The following is a 24,758-nucleotide window of genomic DNA, read 5'->3' as shown; positions in this document are numbered from 1 at the left end:
TGGGTTTGAATCCTAGCTCTATCACAAATTACCTGTGTGACTTTGGGCAACTTACCTTTGCTAAACAGAAGTTTACTCATCTATAGTATATGTTTTGTTGTTAATAATGGTAACAATCCTTAAAAATATTTTGAATGAATGTTGTTACTAACAATAACACCACACGTTATGGATTTGTAAAGTGATAGAGATATTGTAGTGAAAAGCCAAGATTCCAGCTCTCAAAAAATATCAGAGAGCAAGTGCTGTGCAGAGAATTAAACATGTGTGATGAAGAATGACTGATACTTTAGATTGGGTCATCAGGTAAGACCTCTCTGAGCAAATGACTTTAAGCTGAGATCTGAAGGAAGGAGCCATTCATTCTGAGATCAATGGGAAGACCTTCCAGAGCTTTGTATCTTCAAGAAACAGAAAAAAGTCTAGTGTGGCTGCAACATAGCAGGAAAGTGTTGTGACATGAAATCTGAAATATAGGCAAGAGTCAGACCACATAGGCCTTTAAATCAGGGTAAGAAGCTTGGATTTTATTTTAAGTTCATGGGGAAAGGCCATTGCATGTTTTAGGCAGGAAAATGACATGGTGTGGTTTGTATTTTTAATTTTTTTTATTTTTTAATTTATTTATTTTTCCCTTTTTCTCCCCAAAGCCTCAGTAGATAGTTGCATGTCATAGTTGCACATCTTCTAGTTGCTGTACGTGGGACGTGGCCTCCGCATGGCCAGACAAGTGTCGGTGTGCACCCAGGATCCAAACCCGGGCCACCAGTAGCGGAGAGCGCACACTTAACCGCTAAGCCACAGGGCCGGCCCTGGTTTGTATTTTTTAAATATCTTGGGTTGCTATATGGAAAATAGATTGTAGGGGGGGCAAGAGTAGAACCAGGGAAAACAGTTAGATTGTTGCAGTAGTCCAGGTAGGAGATAATGGTAGCTTAGACTAGGACAATAGTAATTTGTGGAGAGAAGTGGATGTGTTGGGGATATGTTTTAGAGATAGAGTTGATGGAATTTCCTAATAGATTATGTGTGAAGGAATAGGGGGGAAAGGGAGAGATCAAGGATAACGACCTAGATTTTTGGCCTGAGCAATGGGATAATGGTAGTTTACTAAGATGGAAAAAACTGGAAGAAGAGCAGGTTTGTGGGGAATTAAGTTCTGTTGGATATGTTACATTTTGAGATATCTGTTGAACACTGTATTAGAGTTCTGCAGGCAATAGTTAGTTGCAAGCAAGCAACAGAAACCAACTGTGGCTGATTTAAGAAAAATTCCTTATTGAAACAAGATTTGATAGCTCACAAAGTCACCAGAAAAGTTAAGTTTACCAAGCCTGGAAAATGGGCTGTTCCATAGGAAGACTAGGAACTCAGAATCACACTGCAGATCCAGTCTGGTGAGGATACTGCTGTTGCCTCCTGCTGTTGGTTTCAGCAGTTTGCATCCCTAACATCCCTGCCGCTAGCACCTGCAGAATTAATTCCTCACTGCCCTGCTTCTTTGCATAGTTAGCTAACTATTCAGAGTCTCCAGTGGGTGCATCTGATTGCCTGAGCCAGGATATGGGGTTAGCTGCCAGGAGTACAGGGAAAGCAAATATCTGGCTTTTTAGATTTCTCAAATGAGAAGTGGTCTCTCACAAGATTTACATGGTGTGAAATTCCCTAAACTCTGAAAGGAGATTCCAATACTGGGCAGGGAAAAAACCATACATAAGAATATAAATAACAAATATGTGCTATAGACATCCATGTGAAGATGTAGAGATGTCAAATAGGTAGCTGGATATATGAGACTGGAGTTCTACGGAGAGATCAGGGCTAGAAATTTTGATATGGAAGTATCTGGCACATAGATGGTGTTTAATGCCATGGATGAGGGCACTTAGAGAAGAGCAGGGGGCTCAAGTCATAGTCAGCAGGGGAGGAAGAGCCAGCAAAGGATGCAGAGGAGGAGAAACCATTGAGGTAGGAAGAAAACCAGGAGAAAGTGATGTTTCTTTTTAGGCAGAAGAAGAAAGTGTTTCAAGGAGGGAAGGTCAACCTTGTCAAATGCCGCTGAGGGGTTAAGATAAGACATTATAAACAAAAAATGAAGACACAGATGGCAAAGCCTTACATTTGCATAGAACACTTTGGTTTTCAGAGTTCTCGTTACTTCATTTCTCAAGTGGTATCATTAATCCATTCAGCAGACAAGCATTATTGAAGATATACTACACACCAGGCACAGCGATAAAAAAAAGCTTCCAGTCTAGGGCACGGACTCTTAAACTTTAGTGGGTGTAAGAATTCTCTGGAGAGTTTGTTAAAAGACAGATTCCTGGGCTCCATTCCCAGAGATTCTGACTTATTAGGTGTTTTTAGTATCTACTTGCAACAAGTGCCCCTGGGTGGTTTTGGTGTAGGTATTCCTTGGGCCACGCTTTGAGATACTTGGACCAGTGGGAGCTATTAAGGCATTAATTTAACTTTATATGCATCAGTCTGCCTACTTCCATAAATAACTTAAGGCAGCTTCTAAGAAATATATTTATACTTAATTTAAAAATTAGAATCAGAGAAGATATAAATGAGAGAGAAGTGTAAGACCTCAGAATGGTGCACAGCTTTCCAGATCCTAAGGTCTTATATTATTGACAAAATTGGATCACATGTTTGGCTTTTAACTTAAATCCTTACTGTATTCTAAAATACTGCCAAATATACTGCTATATATGTATAGAATATACTATATTCTAAATATACTGCTAAATGTACTTTACATTAGAAATATGAGTAGATACAAAATTCACATTTTCTGAGACATCTCAAATTCTCAAGAGAAATAAATTTTACCATTTCTTCTTTTAAAAAAAGTATAAGGCCGGCCAGGTGGTGTAGTGGTTGAGTTTGTGGGTTTGGCTTCCGTGGCCTGGGGTTCGCCAATTTGGATCCTGGGCGGGGACCTACTCACCGCTTGTCAAGCCGTGCTGAGGCGGCGTCCCACATAGAAGAACTAGAAGGACCTACAACTAGGATATACAACTATGTACTGAGGCTTTGGGGAGAAAAAAAGAAAAAGAAAAAGAGGAAGTTTGGCAACAGATGTTAGCTCAGGGCCAATCTTCCTCAAAATAAATAAATAAATAAATAAGTAAAAAATCAACGAAGTACATAAGTAATACTAATTTATACGGATCAGGCAATAAAAAATATTAATTGATTTACTTAGAATTTCCCATGTAATTTTTAATCCAACCCAGTGAGGTAGATAGCCTCACATCATAAACAGGAAAATAAAACTTAAAGAAATTAAGAAAGTTCCTTACATTTACACAACTAATACATGGCAGAGCCAAGATTTGAGTCCAGAGTCTGCTCTTAACCACTAAATTCACTGCATTTTGTAGAATATTTAGAAAATAAAGGAAAATATAAAGAAGACAATAAAAAATCAGCCGTAGTTCAGCTACGGTTAGCCACTGTTAAAAAATTTAGGTATGTTTTTTTCTAGTCTTTTTAAAAATAGCTTTAATTTTTTTCTGGTTATAGAAGTAAGTATACTTGTTTTAAAAGCCTTGGAAAAGAAAGAAAAGTATAAAAGAGGGAACAAAAATCCATAGTTCTAGAAGCCAGTGATAAACACTTTAATATTTTGACATATTTCTTAATTATCTTGTGTTTATGCTTTTCTATTTACATGTTCATTTTTTTCATGACAATAATGGAACATTATATACATGAAGTTTTATATCCTTCATAGTATATTGGTGAGCTTTTTCGTGTCTTGTTAAAATTCTTCAAAAGTATTATTTTTTCTGGCTGCGTAAAATTCCATTTCATAGCTTAACCATGATTTAATCATTCCACTACTCTTGGATATTTAGGCTTTACTTATTTACTTACTGCTGTAAAGCTGCAATGAGCATAAATATTTGTTGGCAAGACTGCAGGGAAACACTCTCTCCACTGCTGGTGATGATTTATGTTGATACCATTTTCTTCAGGTATTAAATAATTTGAAAATGTTAATCTCCTTTCCAGTAATTCAATTTCTAGGAGTCTCTCCAAAGGACCCCAAACTTTTTAATTATTTTCCATGCTTTGAACTGTCTTTTCCTTAGGATCTAAACGCTCCTCCCACAGCAATGCTTATTTTTATGGCTTCTTCAAGAACAAGCGAATAGTTTTGTTTGACACTCTACTAGAAGAGTATTCTGTACTAAACAAAGACATCCAGGAGGAGTCTGGCATGGAACCCCGCAATGATGGAGAAGGGGACAGTGAAGAAATAAAAGCTAAAGTTAAAGTGAGTTCTTCTTTTCCTAAGAGACCCTGGTTTAGTTTTTATAAACAGTTCCTGTGACAACTCAAACTAACATCAATTTCTATGTAGTGAGTGTTGAATTCAGGGGGACTATCAAATAAAAACACCATGGCCCCTTTATAATTCTGGTATTTGGGAGAGATTATCACTGTTATTACATGCTAACTGCCTTACAGGCTTTTACAGAATGTACACGTTAAAATTGGAAGCATAAGATAGAAAAATTATTATAAGCTATCTTTAAAACAAGGACTTTATATATATTCCCGATGTGTTTGATCAAAGAATTCCCACAGGCAGGATAAAGAGGAGATAAACACCTAATTTTTAGCTTCATCGAGACATAGTAATTATAGGCTTTGAAAATAGAGAGACTTGGATCCGAATCCTGGTTCTGTCATTTAGTAGCTGTGTTCAGGTACACTATGTAATTTGGTCAGTTTTCTTTTGTTTGTTTAACAAATATTTATGAAATGTATACTCTGTGCTGAGATACTTTGCTTGGCACTAGATAAAGAGGCAAACCTTGCTCTCAAGGAGCTTATAGTCTAACTGGGAGAAAATCATACAATCACAGTACAATATGATAATTGCTACAGTGAAGCTGTGTATGCTGGATGCAGTGAGAGCACGAGAGAAGACATTTCTTAAATCTGACCTAAGAGTCTGAGAAAGCTTTTTTGGAATCTTTTGCCGGATGAGGTCAGCTGATGCTGATTAGCAAAATCTAAAGTGCTAAGACTAAATGGGGGAGAGGGGGTGATGATAAGAAACAACACAAATTTAATCAGAAACAGTCACCTGTATTTGTATGTGTGATGGAATATGCCATTGGCTTTGGTGTCATTCAGAGATGATTTTGGATCTGTATAACTCTGGGCAAGTAAGTAAAGCTCTACACGTTTGATTTCTTAACTAAAAGGTGATGCCAGCAGGGTTTTTCACCTCGGCACTATTGACATTTTGGGCCAGATAACTTTTTGTTGTGAGAAGGTATTTTGTGCGTCACAGGATGTTTAGCAGCATCCCTGGCCTCTCCCCACTGGATGCCAGTATCAAACCCACCCCACCCCTCAGCAGTTGTGACGACCAAAAATGTCTCCAGACATTGCTAGATATCCCTGAGGGCAGGGGCTTGGAGGGCACGATCACTCCTAGTTGAGAAACCCTGGGCTAAAGATGCCTTTCTTTTAGGGTCATGAAGATTAGGTGAAATAATATATGTGAAATACCTTTTACTCCATTTTATACATTCTAAGTACCAGAAAATAACTGTTATCGTTTAAGCATCTGTTTTGACCCTAAGAAGATGGTCTAGTAAAGTCCCTAGCCTGTTAGAAATATATATAGATGGAACAAAATTCTGTGAAGGGATTAAATAGCATTGGGAGAGGGTTAACTCCTTTGATTGTTTTTATTTTTTTAAATGGGGTTAGCTCACCAGTTAGGATATTGGAATAAAAGACGCTTTGTTCTGACCAAGAGTCATAGGATTTTAAGCTAGGAAGAGATCTTAAGGTCATCTTATAAATAGGAAAACTGAAGTCCAGAAAGGGTAATTCAGTGACAACACTGGAGAATTATGCAAGTTCAGCAAGTCACCCTGCTTAAGAGATATCCACATACAGCGTTGATTACATTATAGCCAAACCTAGATGTTAGATGGTGGTCCACTGATTTTAAGCAATGTAGTGAAATTACTGACCTTTAGCATCTATAGAACAGTATTCTTTGGCTTAAATCTTAAAAAACATTGAGTAGTCCTTTGAAGTGTGTTGAATGGAGTTTGAGTTATTTTGCTGGCTTCTTGAAGAGCCTGCTTTATTTTGCTGATAACTACAAATATTTTAGCATCTGTGTATAAGTTCCATGATGAAAATACGTTGGACATAGTCCTACTCTAAAGAACCTGTAGTAGAGGAGACTAGATATGTATTTAATAGCCCAGAGTTTAAGGTGGAGTTTGGTAAATATCATGAGTGGCTGAAATAGTGTGGCTTTTAGAAATTAAGAAATTAATGCAGATCTAATGGTCAGACAGGTTTCTGAAAAGAGAAGACGTTTAAACTAGGCAGAATTTTGATTGAGGATGGGGCTTTTCAGGTTGAAGATATGGAGTGAATAAAACTATAGAGACAAAAAATGACACAATGGCTATTCTGAGACTAATGATTAAATGGATTCTTGTAGATGAGGATAGAAAGATAGGCCAGAAAATAACCGGTTTATAAAATACTTCCTGAGGACATCAAATGGTTGTTTCCAGTGGCCTGGAAAATTTAGATTGCTTTGGGTAGAGGCCAAAGCTTCTTTTAGGAAGATTAAAATTTGGTGGCAGCATATAGGATAGAGCAAAGATTGGAGGCAGGGAGACTTATAGGGGCCTATTGGGTCAAGAAATCAAGAGGAGCATGAAATAATGAGGACCTGCATTAGAGTGAGAGTCACAATAAAGATGGATTTAAAGTATGATTGCTGTTATAGGGAGTGAAGGAGAAGGATTGCTTTCCAGTGCATGTACCACTGGTGAGATAATTTTAGGTAGTATATCAGTATTTTAAATTTGAATAGCTGTATATTTGTTAATGTATTTAGGAAAAAGATAAAACTAGTATATTGTGATTTCATGAATATTGTCATTTAAGATAAGGCTAAGTTTTAAAAAGTGAAGTGGTTTAAAGAAAGTTATTAAGTAAATAATCACAGAGAGTACACAGATGAGGCAGAAGTTGAGTAAACAGTGATTTATTCAGCATCTCCTACTGAATGCCTACTATGTGCAGCACAGTAGGGGATGTGAAGATGGTTTTTTTTTGGTGAGGAAGATTAGCCCTGAGCTGACATCTGTTGCCAATCCTCCTCCTCTTGCTGAGGAAGATTGGCCCTGGGCTAACATCCGTGCCCATCTTCCTCTACTTTATATGTGGGACGCCTGCCACAGCGTGGCATGGCTTGATAAGCCGTACGTAGATCCGTGCCCAGGATCCGAACCCATGAACTCTAGGCTGCCCAAGTGGAGCATGTGAACTTAAACACTATGCCACCAGCCCAGTCCCTTGAAGACGTTTTTAAGTCTGGATGATGTAGAGAAGGTGAAGCATTTCATTTTTAACAGAAGTGTAAAGAAGAAAACTAAGTTTTCTGAAACCCCTCCTCTTAGAGGTAACAACTATTAATATTTTGATGAATGTGTCCATATTGGCTATTAACATTTTAAAAGATGTGTAGGACACTTACTCTCTGGAATTTTACCCTTCAGGAGACAAATAGAATAATTGGAACAACCTGTCTCAAAAGCAATTTAAATAAAAGGAAAATTAAAACTATATAAAAGCTATATAGAAAAGCTGCCCTTTTGCAGGAGAAAATAAGTATTTCCCTAACAAGTGTGAGCGTTATGTGAAAGTCTACCCAGGTGACAAATATAATGGAAAGGGCACAGGCTCCAGAATGTGGGTTGAGTTTTACCCACTACTTATTAGCAAGATGGTCTTAAGTAAGATATTTTAATTTCTCAGTTTCCTTTTCTTCATCTCTAAAATGGAGATAATACTTCCCATCCTGCACAGCTTGGTGTGGTGAGGAACAAATGAGTCAGTGTATGAATTTTATAAAAAGGAAAGTGCTATAGAAAAGTAAAAGACGTGTGGTACTTATTTCTGTTCTTTTATGTGAAATGAGTAAGGAAAGAAAAGAAAATCCAGTTTTGTCTAAGAATCTACCATAAATAAGCAAGTCTCCTTTTTGTGGAAAGTGATCCTTGTTTAAGCTCCTTTCATTCCATATCTTTGAATGTGACTCCATGTAGTTCTAAATAGCTTCCTAAACCCAGAGATCAATCCGAGAGACAAGAGCCTACGCTGTCAAATAGAGAACTAGTTGTTTTATAAAAGAATTCATAGTCCATATGGAAAGCAGGTAACTAGTGAAAACAGTAGCCTAAAGACTGTTACTTTATATAAAATGAGGCTAATGATAACAGCCTTATGGTAGTGGAGATTAATGAACTATACATAAAATATCTAATACATACAGTGTCTGGGCCAATTAGTGGGAGCAATTATCATTATATTATTTAAAAAAACACCCATATTTTTGCTTATTGCTAAAGTAATAGAAAAGTTAGAAAACATGAATAATCCAAGTAACCATAAACATTTTACTATATATATTTCTAGTCTTTCTAAACTATGATTTTTTTCGTCGTTCTCCTCTTGTTGGATATGTGGACTGTTTCCCGTTTTTTGCTGTTAAAAATATTCTTGCAGTGAATATCTTTGTATGTAAATCTGCAGTTGCACCTCTTAATTTCCCCCTTAGAATAGATGTCTACTAAGTGATGCTTTAATTCATTACTCTTTCTTTATGGCCATTCCCTGAAGGTACAAGTACACATGTGTCTCTTAGCCATTTAAGGAACTAGGTTAGTTTTTTCATTCTTTTCTTTCTCTACCAAATATACTCTGACCTAAATTCTAATATTTAAAAGGAAAAGAGATAATAAGTGTAAATACTATCTTACAAATATCTTTATTCTTTCTCATGCATCTACCCAGCCTCGCTTTAAGTGGTCATTTTCCTTAAAAACGACAAATTGGTGAAGGAGTGGGAAAGTGGTAGAATGTATAGATTCCAATAAATTTTGCTGCCTGTGTTTCCATTAGGTTGCATTTTTCTAAACTGTATGAAACAAAATCAATTCTGTGTTGGTGAATTTTTTTTGGACTTTACCCTTTTAAGTAGCTGGAGTTTATTTTAAAACCTGTAGCCTTCACTTTCTAGAATATATATTCTCTAATTGTTTGTTGCAGGATACTCTATATATGCCCAGTAGATCAAGCTTGTTTATTTTGTTCAGATCTTTATATCTTTTTTTTTTTTTTTTTTAATTTTATTTATTTTATTTTTTGCCCCCAAAGCCCCAGTAGATAGTTGTATGTCATAGCTGCACACCCTTCTAGTTGCTGTATGTGGGACTCGGCCCCAGGATGGACAGAGAAGTGGTGCCTCAATGCGCACCCGGGATCCGAACCCGGGCTGCCAGCATCGCAGCGCGCGCACTTAACCACCAAGCCACAGGGCCGGCCCAGATCTTTATATCTTTATTGATATTTTATTTGCTTGATGTTTCAATTATTGAGAGAGGTATGTTAACATCCTCTATTATGATAGATTTGTTGGGTTTTCTTTGCAAATCTGACAATTTTGAATTAATATATTCTGAGGAGATAGTATTATTGGTACATACAAATTTATAATTAATGTATCCTGCTGGTAAATTGAACCTTTTGTCATTCTGTCCTGACCTTCTCCAATAATGGTTTTTTTTTTTTTTTTAAGATTTTATTTATTTATTTTTTCCCCCCAAAGCCCCAGTAGATAGTTGTGTGTCATAGCTGCACATCCTTCTAGTTGCTGTATGTGGGACGCGGCCTCAGCATGGCCGGAGAAGCAGCGCGTTGGTGCGAGCCCGGGATCCGAACCCGGGTCGCCAGCAGTGGAGCGCGCTCACTTAACCACCAAGCCACGGGGCCGGCCTCCAATAATGGTTTTTGCCTTTAAATTAATTTTGTCTGACATTAATACAGCTACACCAGCTTTCTTTTGGTTAATGTTTGCTAAGTGTCGTCGTTTTACTTTTTTAAAACGTTATTGAGATAAAATTCAACCATTTTAAAGATTTTATTTATTTTATTTTTCCCCCCAAAGCCCCAGTGGATAGTTGTGTGTCGTAGCTGCACATCCTTCTAGTTGCTGTATGTGGGACTCGGCCTCAGGATGAACGGAGAAGTGGTGCCTCGATGCGCACCCGGGATCCGAACCCGGGCCACCAGCATCGCAGCGCGCGCACTTAACCACCAAGCCACAGGGCCGGCCCAAAATTCAACCATTTTAAAGTGTACAGTTTTGAATTAATATATTCTGAGGAAATAGTATTAGGTATATTCATCTTTTTACTTCTAACCTTACTGTCCTTATGTTTGAGATGTCTCGTACATAGCATATAGATAGATTTTGTTGTTATGGTTCTTTTAAATCCAAACTGACCATCACTATCTTTTTTTTGACAAGTTTAGTTCATTTATATATGTTGTGGTTACTGATATAGTTGGAATTATTTTTGTTAATAATTATTTTATGCCCTTTTTGTCTGACCTTTCCATATCCCCACTCTCACCACCAGACATACACACATATACCCTCCTACCTTTTTTTAGAACTGATTGAGTGTTTTTAAAAAATTCCTTTTGGGTGGTTATTCAGGTTTGGAGGGTCTTATATTACTCTTCTTTTAATGATTGCTGTTAAAAATTAAGCATTCTCACATAACTTAGCATCTTAAAATGTACAGTATCTTCACCGCTTCCTGAACAATCCAGGGACCTTACACACTTTGATCCAGTTACCTCTTTCCTCTTGTATTTTACTTTTATCTTGCTTAATTTTTACATCCCAAGTTAGCATTATTATTATTTTATACAACCATTATTTAGATTTACCCATATGCTTACCTGTTTCTTTGCTTACCATTCCTTATTCATCTCACACCATCCTTTTAGAAATCACTTTCCTTCTTCCAGAAGTACATGTTTTAGAAATTTCTTAGGAAAATTCTGTTCTTGTTTTTGTTTCACTCTCATTCTTAGATGTCAGTTCAAGATTGACTATCTTATTGAGCTGTTTATCTAAGCACTTTCAAGATACCATTGTGTTCTGGCTTACTTTGTTCCTGTTGAAAAAGTCTGCTCTGAGCTTATTGTCATTTCTTTTTAGTTCTCTCTGGTTGTTCTTAATATTTCTCTTTGATTTTCGTGTTCTGCAGGTATGGATTTCTTTATCTCAGTCCTACTTGGGATGTATTGTGGTTCTTAAATCTAAGGACTCATGTCTTTCCTGAAGTTTTGAAAATTCTTGGCCATTGTATCTTTGAATATTGCTTCTCTCCCATTCTCTCCACTCTATCTTTCTGGAATTCCTATTAGATGAATGTTATACCATCTCATCCTGTCTCCCACAAGTGGTAACCACTCTTTTATATTTTCTCTCTTTGTCTCTTGGGGCTGCATCTTTTAATTTCCTTAGCTCTACATTCCAGTTCACTGATTCTTTCTTGAGATATATTTAATCTATTATTTAACCAGTCTATTGTGTTTTAATTTTAAGGTTCTGTTTGGTTCTTTTTCAAATCAGTCTGGTCATTTATGGTAGTCTCTTGTTCTTCCTCATGTTTTTAGTTCCTTTATTTGTATAAAGCATACTTTTTTAATATTCTGTATCTGATAATTCCACTATCTGAAGTCTTATGGAACTAATGCTTCTCTTTATTATTTCTGTTCTTACTCATTGTGGCTTGTTTTCTGAAGTGTTTGGTAATTTTTATTGTGAGCTCATAATATGGTGCTGATCTTAATCTTCAAGAATCCTGAGGGGTCTGGGTTTAGGTTACAATCTTCAATAGAGGATTTGGATTTGCTGTCAGTTGTCCCAGTGCTACCAAACCAGAAGCACTTCAATATCTCAGCTTGAAGTTTTCTGGACCATGCAGATAATGATTTTGAATTTTAATAGGAAACTTTTCTTTTTCCACTTGGATGAGACTTCACAAAATTGAGTTATTTTTGCCAGCATATTTTTTTCTAGCTCACTCTTTGACTCAGAGTATAGCCCTTCATAGATTTATGCAAAGAATCTCCAATTTCAACTCCTCATCTTTGGCTTTTCCTTACTTTCTAATGAACTAAATTGTATGTTTGAAAGGATATCTGTTATAACCTATTAAGCATTTTTAGATGTTTGAGAGTTTTTCAGACTACCTAGTTAGTAATGTTGCCAGAGGCAGGTGTCTCGGTGTGTGTGTGTGTGTTGATGAGTGAATGTGTGTGTACATGTGTGAATGTGTGTATCAGATTAAATTATTCATCGGCACTGTTTACATTGAATCTGGAAAGTTTATAAACAAAGTTTTATTTGGCTCTGTAAATGTTATATTTCATCATTAATATGACTACACCTACCATGTATTTGTGTTTAATTATTTTGCAGTACTGTAATAATATGCAAATTGTTACATATGTATCAACTAAAATTGTTTATTTGATTGGTGAATGTTGAATAATTTACTTCTACATTCACAGTTGTGTAAAAGTTGAAAACACAAGTCTCTGACATTAGTCTACTTGGCTTCAAATCCCAGATTTTCCACGCATTGGCTGTGTGGCCATAGGAAAACTAGTTAACTTCTCTGTGCCTATATTTTCTTTTTTTTTTGCCCCCAAAGCCCCAGTAGATAGTTGTATGTCATAGCTGCACACCCTTCTAGTTGCTGTGTGTGGGACTTGGCCTCAGGATGGACAGAGAAGTGGTGCCTCGGTGCGCACCCGGGATCCGAACCCGGGCCGCCAGCATCGCAGCGTGCGCACTTAACCACCAAGCCACAGGGCCGGCCCGTGTGCCTATATTTTCTTATCTGTAAAGTAATAATAAGAGTACTTATCTCATATTTTGGTTGTGATGTATAAATGAGTTAATAAATATAAAATATTTGGCACAGAGGGCCTGGTAGATAATCACTGTTTAATAAGTGTCAGCAACTTTTGTTGTTATTTTTTTCATCTTTCCTGGCCCAGTCTTCATATGTGTTGAAGAAAAATAAATAAATATTTATTTATTAATATGTAATATATAATAAATAACTATATATATAATGTGATTTGAGAGGTTACACTAAAATTAAGAAAGCAGAGCTCCAACAAATTTTAACATTAATTTTTACTCTATTATAAAGTAACACAAGCATATTGTTTAAAAATTCAGAGTACCAAAAAGCTTGTAGTAAAATATAGCAGTCTGGGGCCGGCCCGGTGGCGCAAGCGGTTAAGTGCGCGTGCTCCGCTGGGGCGGCCTGGGGTTCGCTGATTTGGATCCCGGGCGTGCACCGATGCACTGCTTGTCAAGCCATGCTATGGCGGCGTCCCGTATAAAGCGGAGGAAGATGGGCATGGATGTTAGCCCAGGGCCAGTCTTCCTCAGCAAAAAGAGGAAGACTGGCAGATGTTAGCTCAGGGCCGATCTTCCTCACAAAAAAAATAAAATAAATAAAATAAAATATAGCAGTCTCCTGTTCCTCCCTTCTCTATGCTTCCCACTCCCTGCCAGTCCCCTCTCCCCCCAGATTTCAACTCTTTTAGCTGCTTCTTCTAACATTTACACATTTCCATTTTTCTAAATAATATATACATATGTATGCTGTCATCTATTGACACTATCTATTCACTTTCAGTTGTGGTAGATGAGGATTTAGCTCTCTTATCCTAACATCTGCTCTGCCTCTCCCTTCCCCCACTTCTTCCAATATAGTCGTGTTCCAGTTCTTGGTTTAATCAATATTAAAACATTATTGTAAAACAGTATTGTACCTATGTGATTATTATTCACTGCTGAGTATGCCTTACCTTTTTTCCCTCTTGCTTAGTAATTGCTTTTTTAAAGATTTTTATTTATTTATTTTTTCCCCCCAAAGCCCCAGTAGATAGTTGTATGTCATAGCTGCACATCCTTCTAGTTGCTGTATGTGGGACGCGGCCTCAGCATGGCCGGAGAAGCGGTGCGTCGGTGTGCGCCCGGGATCCGAACCCGGGCCGCCAGCAGCGGAGCGCGCACACTTAACTGCTAAGCCAGGGGTCTGGCCCAGTAATTGCTTTTTTTATTTTATTTTTTTAAATTTTTTTTATTGATGTCTTAATAGTTTATAACATTGTGAAATTTTGGTTGTACGGTTTTGTTTGTCAATCACCATATACATGTCTCCCTTCACCCCTTGTGCCCACCCCCCACCCCCCACCCCCACTGCCCTGGTAACCACAATACAGTTTTATCTGTCCACGTGTTGGTTTATATTCCACATATGAGTGAGATCATACAGTGTTTGTCTTTCTCTTTCTGGCTTATTTCACTTAACATAATACCCTCCAGGTCCATCCATGTTGTGGCAAATGGGACAATTTTGTCTTTTTTTATGGCTGAGTAGTATTCCATTGTATATATATACCACATCTTCTTGATCCAGTCATCAGTCGAGGGACACTTGGGTTGCTTCCACTTCTTGGCTATAGTGAATAACACTGCAATGAACATAGGTGTGCGTAAGCCTCTTTGGATTGTTGATTTCAGGTTCGTTGGATAGATTTCCAGTAGTGGGATAGCTGGATCACAGGGTATTTCTATTTTTAATTTTTTGAGGATTCTCCTTACCGTTTTCCATAGAGGCTGCACCAGTTTGCATTCCCACCAGCTGTGTATGAGTTCCCGTTTCTCCACATCCTCGCCAACATTTGTTGTTTTTTGTCTTGGTGATTATAGCCATTCTAATGGGCGTGAGGTGATATCTTAGTGTTGTTTTGATTTGCTTTTCCCTGATGATTAATGATGTTGAACATCTTTTCATGTGCCTGTTGGCCGGCCATCTGTATATCTTCTTTGGAGAAGTGTCTGTTCATTTCCTCTGCCCAGTTTTTTGATTGGGTTGTTTGTTTTTTTGTTGTTCAGTTCTGTGAGTTCTTTATATGTTATGGAGATTAACCCCCTGTCAGATATATGTTTTGCAAATATTCTCTCCCAGCTGGTGGGTTGTCTGAGTAACTGCTTTTTTTTTTTTAATGTGTGTAGTTTTCTTGGTATCATTTTGCTAATTTTTCTCACAACTTCAACTATCTCTCAGTATAATTTTCTACAAGGTCAATTGCACTGTCATCCTTATCAGTTTGAGTCCCCTTGTCCCTCGCACATCCCAGGAGAGATCTCTGTTCTCTTTCTTTGGAGTGGTTTCTCTGGAGTCCTGCTGTGGCTCTGATATTAGACTTCCCTCTGTGGTCACCCTTGATATTCCTTTTCTTTGGGTTGGAATCCATGTTGATTTACTGCCTTCTCTTGATGGTATTCATCCTCTGCTAGGTCCTTCAGGTTAAAAAGGTGATGTGATGACAGAGGGAATGTGATGATGGCAGCCCTCAAGAGATTGTCTTCTTTTTTTTTAATTTTTTTTCCCCCCAAAGTCCCAGTAGATAGTTGTATGTCATAGTTGCATATCCTTCTAGTTGCTGTATGTGGGACTCGGACTCAGCATGGCCGGAGAAGTGGTGCGTTGGTGTGCGCCCGGGATCCGAACCCGGGCCGCCAGTAGCAGAGTGAGTGCACTTAACCGCTAAGCCGTGGGGCTGGCCCCAAGAGATTATCTTTTGAGTCATGCTGTTCAAATATAGATGGGGTTACCCTCTATATCTGGTGTGTGGTTGTCCTTCCGGGATTGCTCTTTACTGTTATCTTAGAGATTTCCTTCACTTCTCTCTGTATTGGGCCTCCTGAATTCTGTATTCCATGACTTCTTGTTGCTTAATTTACTCCTTCCTTTTGGTGGAGAGAACATCCTCCAATACCTCCTGAGAAAGGCTGCATAGTAGTTTTTGAGATTTTTGAGTTCTTGCATCAAAATGTCTTCATTTTTCTGTCACTCTTTTCTGTCATTTTGGCTGGGGTATAGATTTCTAGATTGCAAATACCTTCCTTTCAGGATTATGAAGGCATTGTTCGATTGTTTGCTTGATTCCAGCATTACTGATGAAGTCTTTGAAGCCATTCAGATTACTGATCCTTAGTAGGTTACCTTTATTTTGCTCTTCTGGAAGCTTTCAGTGTTCTGAAATTTTACATGCCTTGGTGGGGGTCTGTTTTTATCCATTGTGCTGGGTATGCATTGGGCCCTTTAAATTTGGAAATGGAGGTCCTTTGATTCTAGGAAACTTTCTGAAATTGTTTTGTTGATGATTTCCTTCTCTCCGTTTTTTCTTTTCTCTCTTTTCAGAGTTCCTATTATTTGAGTGTTGGATTTCTTCTACTGAACTTTCTTCTCTTTTCTCCCCTGTTTCTTTATTTCTTTATTTCTTTGTTCTACTTACTGGGAGATTAACTCATCATCTTCCAATCCTTCTATTAAGCTGTAATTCCCAAGAATTATTTTTCTCTGAATTTTCCATTTTTACAGCATCTTCTGTTTTTCCATGGATGCAATATCTTTTTTTTTAATTAATTAATTTAGTATGTGTGTGAGGAAGATCAGCCCTGAGCTAACATCCATGCCAATCCTCCTCTTTTTGCTGAGGAAGACTGGCCCTGAGCTAACATCTGTGCCCATCTTCCTCCACTTTATATGGGATGCCGCCACAGCATGGCCTGACAAGCGGTGCACCAGCGTGCGCCCGGGATCCTAACCCCGGGCCGCCAGCAGCGGAGTGCATGCACTTAACCGCTACGCCATGGGGCCGGCCCCAATGGATGCCATATCTTATCTTTCTAAATTTTCTCCTTATAAAATTTCTATTTCTTCTGTATTGCTTTTTTTCTACACCTCGTCCTCCATCTTAACAGCTTATCTTATGTGTCTAGTAATCCTTGGTTGTCTACTCCTTAGTAAGAGAATGGCACTAAAAACCTAATTGGAATCTCTGAGCCTACAGATAAGGCTTGTCAACCTTGAGCTTCACTGTAGGATGGCCTGGGGGAGCTGTTTGTTGGGGAACCTGATTTTAGTATCTTCAGGTCTTTCCTGGTGAGTAGTCAGAGTTCCCAGGGAGTACTCTTCCAATCTTCTGCCTGGAGGGTAGTGTTCTGGGAGTCAAGTGTAGGGAGAAGGTTGGGTTGGGAGAGGGAGTCCTCCATATTCAGTGCACCATACCAGTAGGTAACCAGATACACAGTCTATTGCTAGTGTACTCTGGCCCTCAAATATGTCGAATCCGCAGTTGAAAGGTTCTCTTTTTTGTCCTTGCAGAGAGAATAGACTTTCAGGCTTCTGCCCGGATGAGGGAGTAGCAGTTGCCTTTTGGTGTGGAGCTGGAGACAGAATCTGGAGCTTTACCTGTTTCTCAAACAGCTCTCACCCAGTTTTTATTGTAGCCGCCTCCCCCTTTTTCCCCCAGTTCCATAAGTACCTGTGCTGTTAGTTCCCAAGCTCGCTGAAGACTCTGTAAATCACGCTGGTTCTGTTTTCTCCACTGCCGGCCTATATTCAGCTTTCTGGGGTCTGCTTAGTCCATTATCATTTGTCCATCTGCTTTCCTGCTCCCAAAATGTTGTTGCTGTTGTCACCTCACCTGTTTTCCCCATTCTTGTGAGTTTATATCTTGAAAAAATATCGTTTTATGGGGTTTTTGGAAGGAATAAAATTAGATGTAAATGTTCCTTCTGCCATCTTAACTTGAAAGTCTCAACTTTTAAAACAGCAATTCATGGTATATTTGGGGGGATCATGAGTGATATGTGCTTATTTGTAGATAATTTGGAAAATTGGAAAGATATAAAAGTTACAAATGACTGTAATTCTACCATATAGGAAAAACTGCTGTTAACATTTTGATATACCTCCAGTCTGTTTTCTCTATTTGTGTATTTTTTTTTTTTTTTTTTTTAAAGATTTTTTTTTTTTTATTTTATTTTTTCCCCCCAAAGCCCCAGTGGGTAGTTGTACGTCGTAGCTGCACATCCTTCTAGTTGCTGTATGTGGGACTCGGCCTCAGGATGAACGGAGAAGTGGTGCCTCGATGCGCACCCGGGATCCGAACCCGGGCCACCAGCATCGCAGCGCGCGCACTTAACCACCAAGCCACAGGGCCGGCCCTATTTGTGTATTTTTAAATACACATTACATTTTTTCATAATTGGAACCATACTATGTATTTTTAGTTTTGTTTCCTCCTTTCTCTACCTAGTAAACCATGTCACAACATAATCTTTTTTTTTTAATAAGGTTTTTTTTTTTTTTTAATTATTTATTTATCTATTTATTTTCCCCCAAAGCCCCAGTAGATAGTTGTATGTCACAGCTGCACATCCTTCTAGTTGCTGTACGTGGGACGCGGCCCCAGCATGGCCGGAGAAGCGGTGCGCCCGGGATCGAACCCGGGCCGCCAACAGCGGAGCACGAGCACTTAACCGCTAAGCCACGGGACCAGCCCACAACATAATCTTTGAAAACAAAATTTCTAATGGGTTTGTGATATGGCTGTCATATGACTTTGTCATGATTTATTTAACTATTGTCCTATTGATAAAGATTTATATTTTTTCCAGGTTTTTTTGGTAATCTCAATTAGACTGTAAGCTTCATGAAGTCAGGAAATGTCTGTCTGGTCCATGGTTCTTCATTGCTTAACCCAGTGTCTAATATGGAGTGGTTCAGAGAATGTTGTGTTAGGTGAATGAACAGTTTTGCACAGAAGTCTGATTGTAGAATCTAAGAAGGGATATTACTGGGTTAAATGGTATAGACTTTTTGAAGGTTCTTGATAATTTATTTTCAATTTGTTCTTTGATTCAGAATAAGAAACAAGGATGTAAAAATGAGGAAGTGCTTGCTGTCCTAGGCCATGAACTGGGGCACTGGAAGTTGGGACACACAGTCAAAAATATCGTTATTAGCCAGGTAAGTTTGGAGTGACAGTTCTCTTTTTATGGCATGGTAATCAGATCAGACGTCTGACAGGCAGGAGAGGTCATGTAGTAGAGAGGTTAAGACAGTTCCATAGCCAGGCCACCTGGCTTATTACCTGTGTGACTTCAGGCAGGTTCCTGAACCTCTCTCTGCCTCCGTTACCTTATTGTATGGTAATACCTCATAGGACTGACTTAAGAATTAAATGAATTAATACATATAAAGAGTTTGGAGTAGTACCTAGAATGTGGTAAGTGCTCTATAAATGTTTATTGTTGTTATCACCATCTTCACCACCACCTCCAGAGTCATTCAGCTAGAGGAACTGTGAAGATGAAAAGGTGTGAGCCTTGATAAGTTGGACATTAAAATGCTTTTTTAAAAACTTTTTTTCTCATTCAAAAGTCATTATACATCCATTGGAAAGAAATTGGAAAATGTAGTAAATATAAAGAAGAAAATAATTTCTGTAACCTTCCTCCTCTGGGTATTAATACCTCTAAACCAACAGAGTGACCACAGTTTTCAGGCTCTGGGTGAAATAGCACAATATATTGTTGACTGGTTCTGAGCATATGTTGCCTTAACTGAGTCTTAAGTGGGTCTTTGTACCTTTCTGAAAGGCTCACTGGTTCTGGGTGATGGATTACACGGGAAGACTTGTGAACCCCTGGAGGCACTTTCCTGTTGCCTTACCTCTTTAGGTATAAAAATGAGTTCCTTGGCTTGAAGCTGTTGTATGGTTCCATGGCAGTGAGTAAGACGTTAAATAAGTCCAAATCCAAGTTCAAAGTAAGTATTCAGTCTAATAAGGAAAATCACTGCCCTTTTCATAAAGGAAGGGGTCCAGTGGAATCAGCCTACCATGAGGTGATGGGCTGGTCCCTGAGCTGTGCTACCTTATTGATTGCCTCTTATACATTGGGCACTCAACAGAAGCCAGTGGGAGGATGTCTGTGTTGTTGATTCCCACCCCCCCCAGCCCAAAGCCCCAGTAGATAGTTGTATGTCATAGCTGCACATCCTTCTAGTTGCTGTATGTGGAACGTGGCCTCAGCATGGCCAGAGAAGCGGTGTGTCAGTGCGCACCCGGGATCCGAACCCGGGCCGCCAGCAGTGAAGCGCACACACTTAACCACTAAGCCACGGGGCCGGCCCTGTCTGTGTTGTTGATTAATCCATTGACTCCATACCTGTCACCTTGGCCACTTTGTTCATGAGCCCCTTGACCAAGTCCTAGTGTGGCTGGGGAAAGACGCTGGCTAACATCCACAGAGCGGGTATCTTCTCCACCTGATCATGGAGAGCCTCCTCTACTGTGAGACTCTTTTGGTGAACATTCACATTAGACCAAAGTAGTCTCATACTCTGGGCTAATTTTGGAAGTTTTCCCACATACCTCTTTTCCAAATCTCATTGTTAGCCATCCTCTGGTTTGTTCCACGGCCATGATCATCCAGCCTAGCCATTATTTGCCCACTGCTAGTGAATTAGTATATATTTCCTCAGCTCAGGTTCTCTCTCCTTCCAGACTGAGTGGACAGTGAGATATACTACTTAACGTTTTCCTCACTGAGAGGATTTCCTTTCACCACTGTCTTCCAGGACCATCCCTGAGTGCTTCTGTAATGCCACAACAGTCCACTTTCAGCTGGTGCCAGCGTATTGTATTAAGTTATTTGTAAAATAGGCTCAAGTTTTTTTTCCTCAATTAAATTATTAGAGGGAATTCCTCGTGAGTAAGGGTTGATTGAGGGGTGGCAGAGTGGCAGGAGTTGGCATGCTAGGAGTATGAGCCAGCCTTCATGACTTTATTCCCACTCCTTTATATGCCTGTACCTATCCCTGATGATGGCGTGCTTCTGGGCATACCAGTTTCCTGGCTAGGCAGATCAGCATAGCATCCATTTCAGGAGGAGCAGCTCAAGTTGCAGGATCGTGGTGTCCCACAGTCAGGAATCAGTCTCTAGGAGGGCCGAGTTGCAAACCAAAAGTTGTTTTTCAAAAGGGCAGTGGTTACTTGATGAAAATGGTATGCGTAGCTCATAATTCTAGGGGCCTTCACTGTGTGTTTTCTGTTGGAGCTTGTCACATGGGATCCACTGAGTTATAAGAGCTGAGTGGCAGAGCTGCTTGCATTTCATCCTGTGCCAGCTGGCGAGCCTTCTCATGCTCTGAGCCCCACTCTAAGCTGGCAGCTTTTTGAGTCACCTGGTAAATGGTTTGGAGCAGCACACCTAAATATGGATATATGGCCTCCAAGATCCTAATCTGCTAAGGGAAAAGAATGGTATTTGTTCTCCAACTTTACTCCAAGGAGTTGTATTTTGGTGCAGACTTTTGATTGTTGTTTTTGTCTCATTTATTGTTAAACCTAGATCTACTTTTTTGGACCTTTCTAACTATTCAGTACAGCTCCAGTGGTCCTAAAGAGAATTCAAGGGAAGGCTGTTTCTTTGGAGCCTCCACATCAAGGTCAGGTGGGAGGCCTTGTGTCTGATTATGGTTTAGTGCAAACAAAGGCAGAATCCATTCTAGTCCTTTAACTTTTTACAGACAGAAAGTATCCCATTGCTATTGACCACTTTAGACCCTCAATCGTAGGAGGCTCCATTTAAGCCTGTCCTTATAGTAGACTCTACAATTTATACACTTGGGGATGTTTTATTTTCCTTTCTACAATAAAAGCAAAACTATAAAACTACCTAAATAATTTTTTCTGTGATCACACTAACGCCATTCTTAAACACTGTGATGCCTTGTTCTACTTTTTTGGTAATACTGATCCCACTGTGAAACCACCTCAGCAATAACTTAGAAATTTTGTGTCCTTCGTTCTAGATGAATTCTTTCCTGTGTTTTTTCTTGTTTGCTGTATTAATTGGTCGAAAGGAGCTTTTTGCTGCATTTGGTTTTTATGACAGCCAACCCACTCTAATTGGACTATTGATCATCTTCCAGTTTATTTTTTCACCTTACAATGAGGTAACGTATAATCTTTAAAATTATCTCACGTATGCCATTGCCTCTTTCAAATCTAGAACCTTTAGGGTAGTGAGAAAAGAAATAAACAAAACTGTATAGTTTTAACAAGTAGATGAAGCAAAGTCTTTTAGTCCCTTGATTTACTGGCCAGTAGAAGAAAGTAGCAGAAAAACCCAAGCCCAAATAAACAAATGCTTACATACTGTTAGGGGAAAAAACATGGGGAGTTAGACTTCAGTGGTGAAAGCCTTGATATAACATGTACCTCAGAGACTTGGTAGGTGGAGATTAACTCTTGGAATGCTATGTCCTAGACCACATATTCACCAATACTTGGGTGAAAATCTTCTGTGTGTGAGGGGATAAAACAAGTAATAATTGAGTATATATGCGTGGCGGAATGAGGGAGGCCATATGACAGTGTCCCTCTGATTGTGTTCCCTGACCACCTGCATCAGAATAGCCTTGGGGTCCCACCCCAGACCCTCTGAGTCAGAATTGGGCCTTTATGATAAGTGAAGTTTAAGAATCACTGCTCTGTGATTGCTCAGTAGAGGGATTCTGTATATGTGATAAGACATGGATTAATGAGACTCTATTAACGAATCTTTTTTTGTTTTTTTTGTGAGGAAGATCAGCCCTGAGCTAACATCCATGCTAATCCTCCTCTTTTTGCTGAGGAAGACCAGCTCTGAGCTAACATCTATTGCCAATCCTCCTCCTTTTCTTCCCCAAAGCCCCGGTAGATAGTTGTATGTCATAGTTGCACATCCTTCTAGTTGCCGTATGTGGGACGCGGCCTCAGCATGGCTGGAGAAGCGGTGCGTCGGTGCGCGCCCGGGATCCGAACCTGGGCCGCCAGCAGCGGAGCACGTGCACTTAACCGCTAAGCCATGGGGCCGGTCTTCTGTTAACAAATCTGGTGATGGCAACATGTCATGATATTTGATAAGACTTTCAAATTAAGCTAAGAAATAATATTGGGGATCTTGAGATATCTCTATTCAGAAGAATTCTTTCTTGGGACAGGTTGTAGAGTTAAGGGTTTAAGATGAGCAAAATGAATCCTATTTCTGTATAAAAAGTGTGGTGGTGGTGGTGGGGCGGTTAGGCACCAGGAAAGAAGAATGAAGAGGAATAGTTCATATTTGTGTAGCATTGTCCACATAAACCAAACAAATTTTGCAAAGAACTGAGATTTATTATCTTTAAACTCTAAATGTTTTAGTTTTTAATTTTAACTTTTGTTATAAATATTTATAACATGCCTTGTACAGTTTGTTGCTGCTTAACGAGGCACAGAAGACTTCATGATGATACTGGAGCTGTGTCTGCTGTCACGGGTCAGGAGTGCCTTGAGGGCCACGGTCTGCTCTGCTTTTTAAGCGATTGTGCTATTTATTTATTTAACTAGTTTTCTTGTCTCTTCCCTCACTGTCAGGCCGGTCATCCTTGCTACCGTCAGTGTGACTCTCCGCTACAGTTATCATCCCTTTCTGAGTTTCTTCTTTAACCTTCCGTAGACTGGGAGATCAGACAATCCGACTCATTACATAAGAGTTACTAGATTCTGGCTGAGGAGAAGGGTCCTCTTGTTAGTCAAGGCATCCGTAGTGTTAGTGGTTATTCTTTGTGGCGTCTGATTGGGCTGCTCAGAGGGTTTTTGTTTTGTTTGTTTCCTTATATCGAGTGGTTGAGTTCACTTCAAAAATATCTAAATAAATGTGGGATAATTTGAAATGTGCTTAATCCACAGAGATGTTAGCAACTATTTAAAAATTCTTTGAGAGCCCAGGAGATTTATTTCAAAAAGACTAGCTACTTGAACAAAATCTTTTGTTTAATGTCAGCATTTAAGAGGTCATGATAGGAAAGAGGTATTTTCCTGGGGAAAATGGGAAATTTCCCTATTAAGAAGAATTTGGAAACCTACAGCAGAGCAGATAGGTGCAGGTTAGTATCTGCTTATGTTTTTATTTATATGTTAGAGTTCATATAAATAGAACAGTTTGCCTGGGACACTTAAAATTAGGAGAGAGAGAGAGAGACCAGTTAATGATTCTATCCAAAAAGTATATTCAAGATTTGGAAAGAAATTTCAGGCAGAATTCAGATACTAGATTTAAACATATCTGAAAAAGTATGAGGAACTCACAGGCTTTATTTTGAAATCCTGTGTTTACTAGTAGCAATAAGAGGTACAAATGAGAGACTTTTTTTAACTTTTCTTGCTGTTTTAATGCTGAAGTATGTTAAGGTAAATACTTCAGTATGCAAAGAAATTATTTTTCCCTCAGAAATATATATTTTCAAATGAAATTTGTCTCCTTTGTAGTGGTCACCTTTGGAGATTGAGTATTTAGTCTGGCAATGCTGCCATTGCTCAGAACACTTTAGAAAATTCAATTTTGAGACAGTCCTTGGAAGCTATAGCATATTTTTTAGAATATTCTCAGTGAAGACTGTCATTATCCTTTAAAAGTGGATAAATATAAAGAGTCTGAATATAAATCACCATGACTTAACTCAGCCTCTGAGGAAGGTGGTATGAGTGGGCTTTGGAGCCACCGAGAATTTCGGCGTTACCACCTTCTCGCTGTGTCGAACCAGTGTCTAACCTCTCTGAACTTCACCTTTCTCACCTGTAAAACAGGAGTAAGAGGAATTACCTTGTAAGATTGTTGGAGAATATGTAAAGTGCCTAACTCAGTGCCTGGCACATGGCAGATTCTCAAAAATGAGTATTTTTTGATAAAAATAACATTCACTTGGACATATGTCTGTTTCTGGTCTATTTGCTTAGGGAAAAAAAGCTTAATTTGTGATAATTCCCCCACCGTGGGTTCTCTAAATACTAGTGATCTTTCTTTTGGCCTGCTGTTTCTCTTATCCTAAGCTGAGCTTCCTCTACTGTCTTGGCTCATGAAACCTTCAGTGACAACAAAGAGGTGGGCAGTGGTTAAAACCTTTTTATTTGCTTTT

At 38.9% G+C, this 24,758-nt stretch overlaps 1 protein-coding gene across 2 annotated transcripts in view; it reads left to right on the top strand.

Moving 5' to 3' along the window:
• ZMPSTE24 (zinc metallopeptidase STE24) overlaps positions 1 to 24,758 on the top strand; it is a 47,128-nt gene that overhangs the window by 20,633 nt on the left and 1,737 nt on the right. Inside the window, exons 7-10 of one of the 2 annotated variants that reach the window (XM_087446206.1) lie at positions 4,107 to 4,291; positions 18,678 to 18,782; positions 21,633 to 21,776; positions 23,054 to 24,756. In XM_087446206.1, coding sequence (XP_087302332.1) covers positions 4,107 to 4,291; positions 18,678 to 18,782; positions 21,633 to 21,776; positions 23,054 to 23,068 — 449 coding nt within the window. In that variant the 3' untranslated portion in view covers positions 23,069 to 24,756. Of the gene's footprint in view, positions 1 to 4,106; positions 4,292 to 18,677; positions 18,783 to 21,632; positions 21,777 to 23,053; positions 24,757 to 24,758 lie in introns of those variants that run through there. The other variant, XM_004426014.3, reaches the window with a different exon arrangement.

Source organism: Ceratotherium simum, chromosome 22 (genome assembly GCF_057802395.1).
Source record: "Ceratotherium simum simum isolate JZ-2026a chromosome 22, ASM5780239v1, whole genome shotgun sequence".
In the NCBI taxonomy this organism is placed as follows: domain Eukaryota; kingdom Metazoa; phylum Chordata; class Mammalia; order Perissodactyla; family Rhinocerotidae; genus Ceratotherium; species Ceratotherium simum.
The sequence above is the reverse complement of the archived record's forward strand: the minus strand, read 5'-3'. Positions and strand labels throughout refer to the sequence as shown.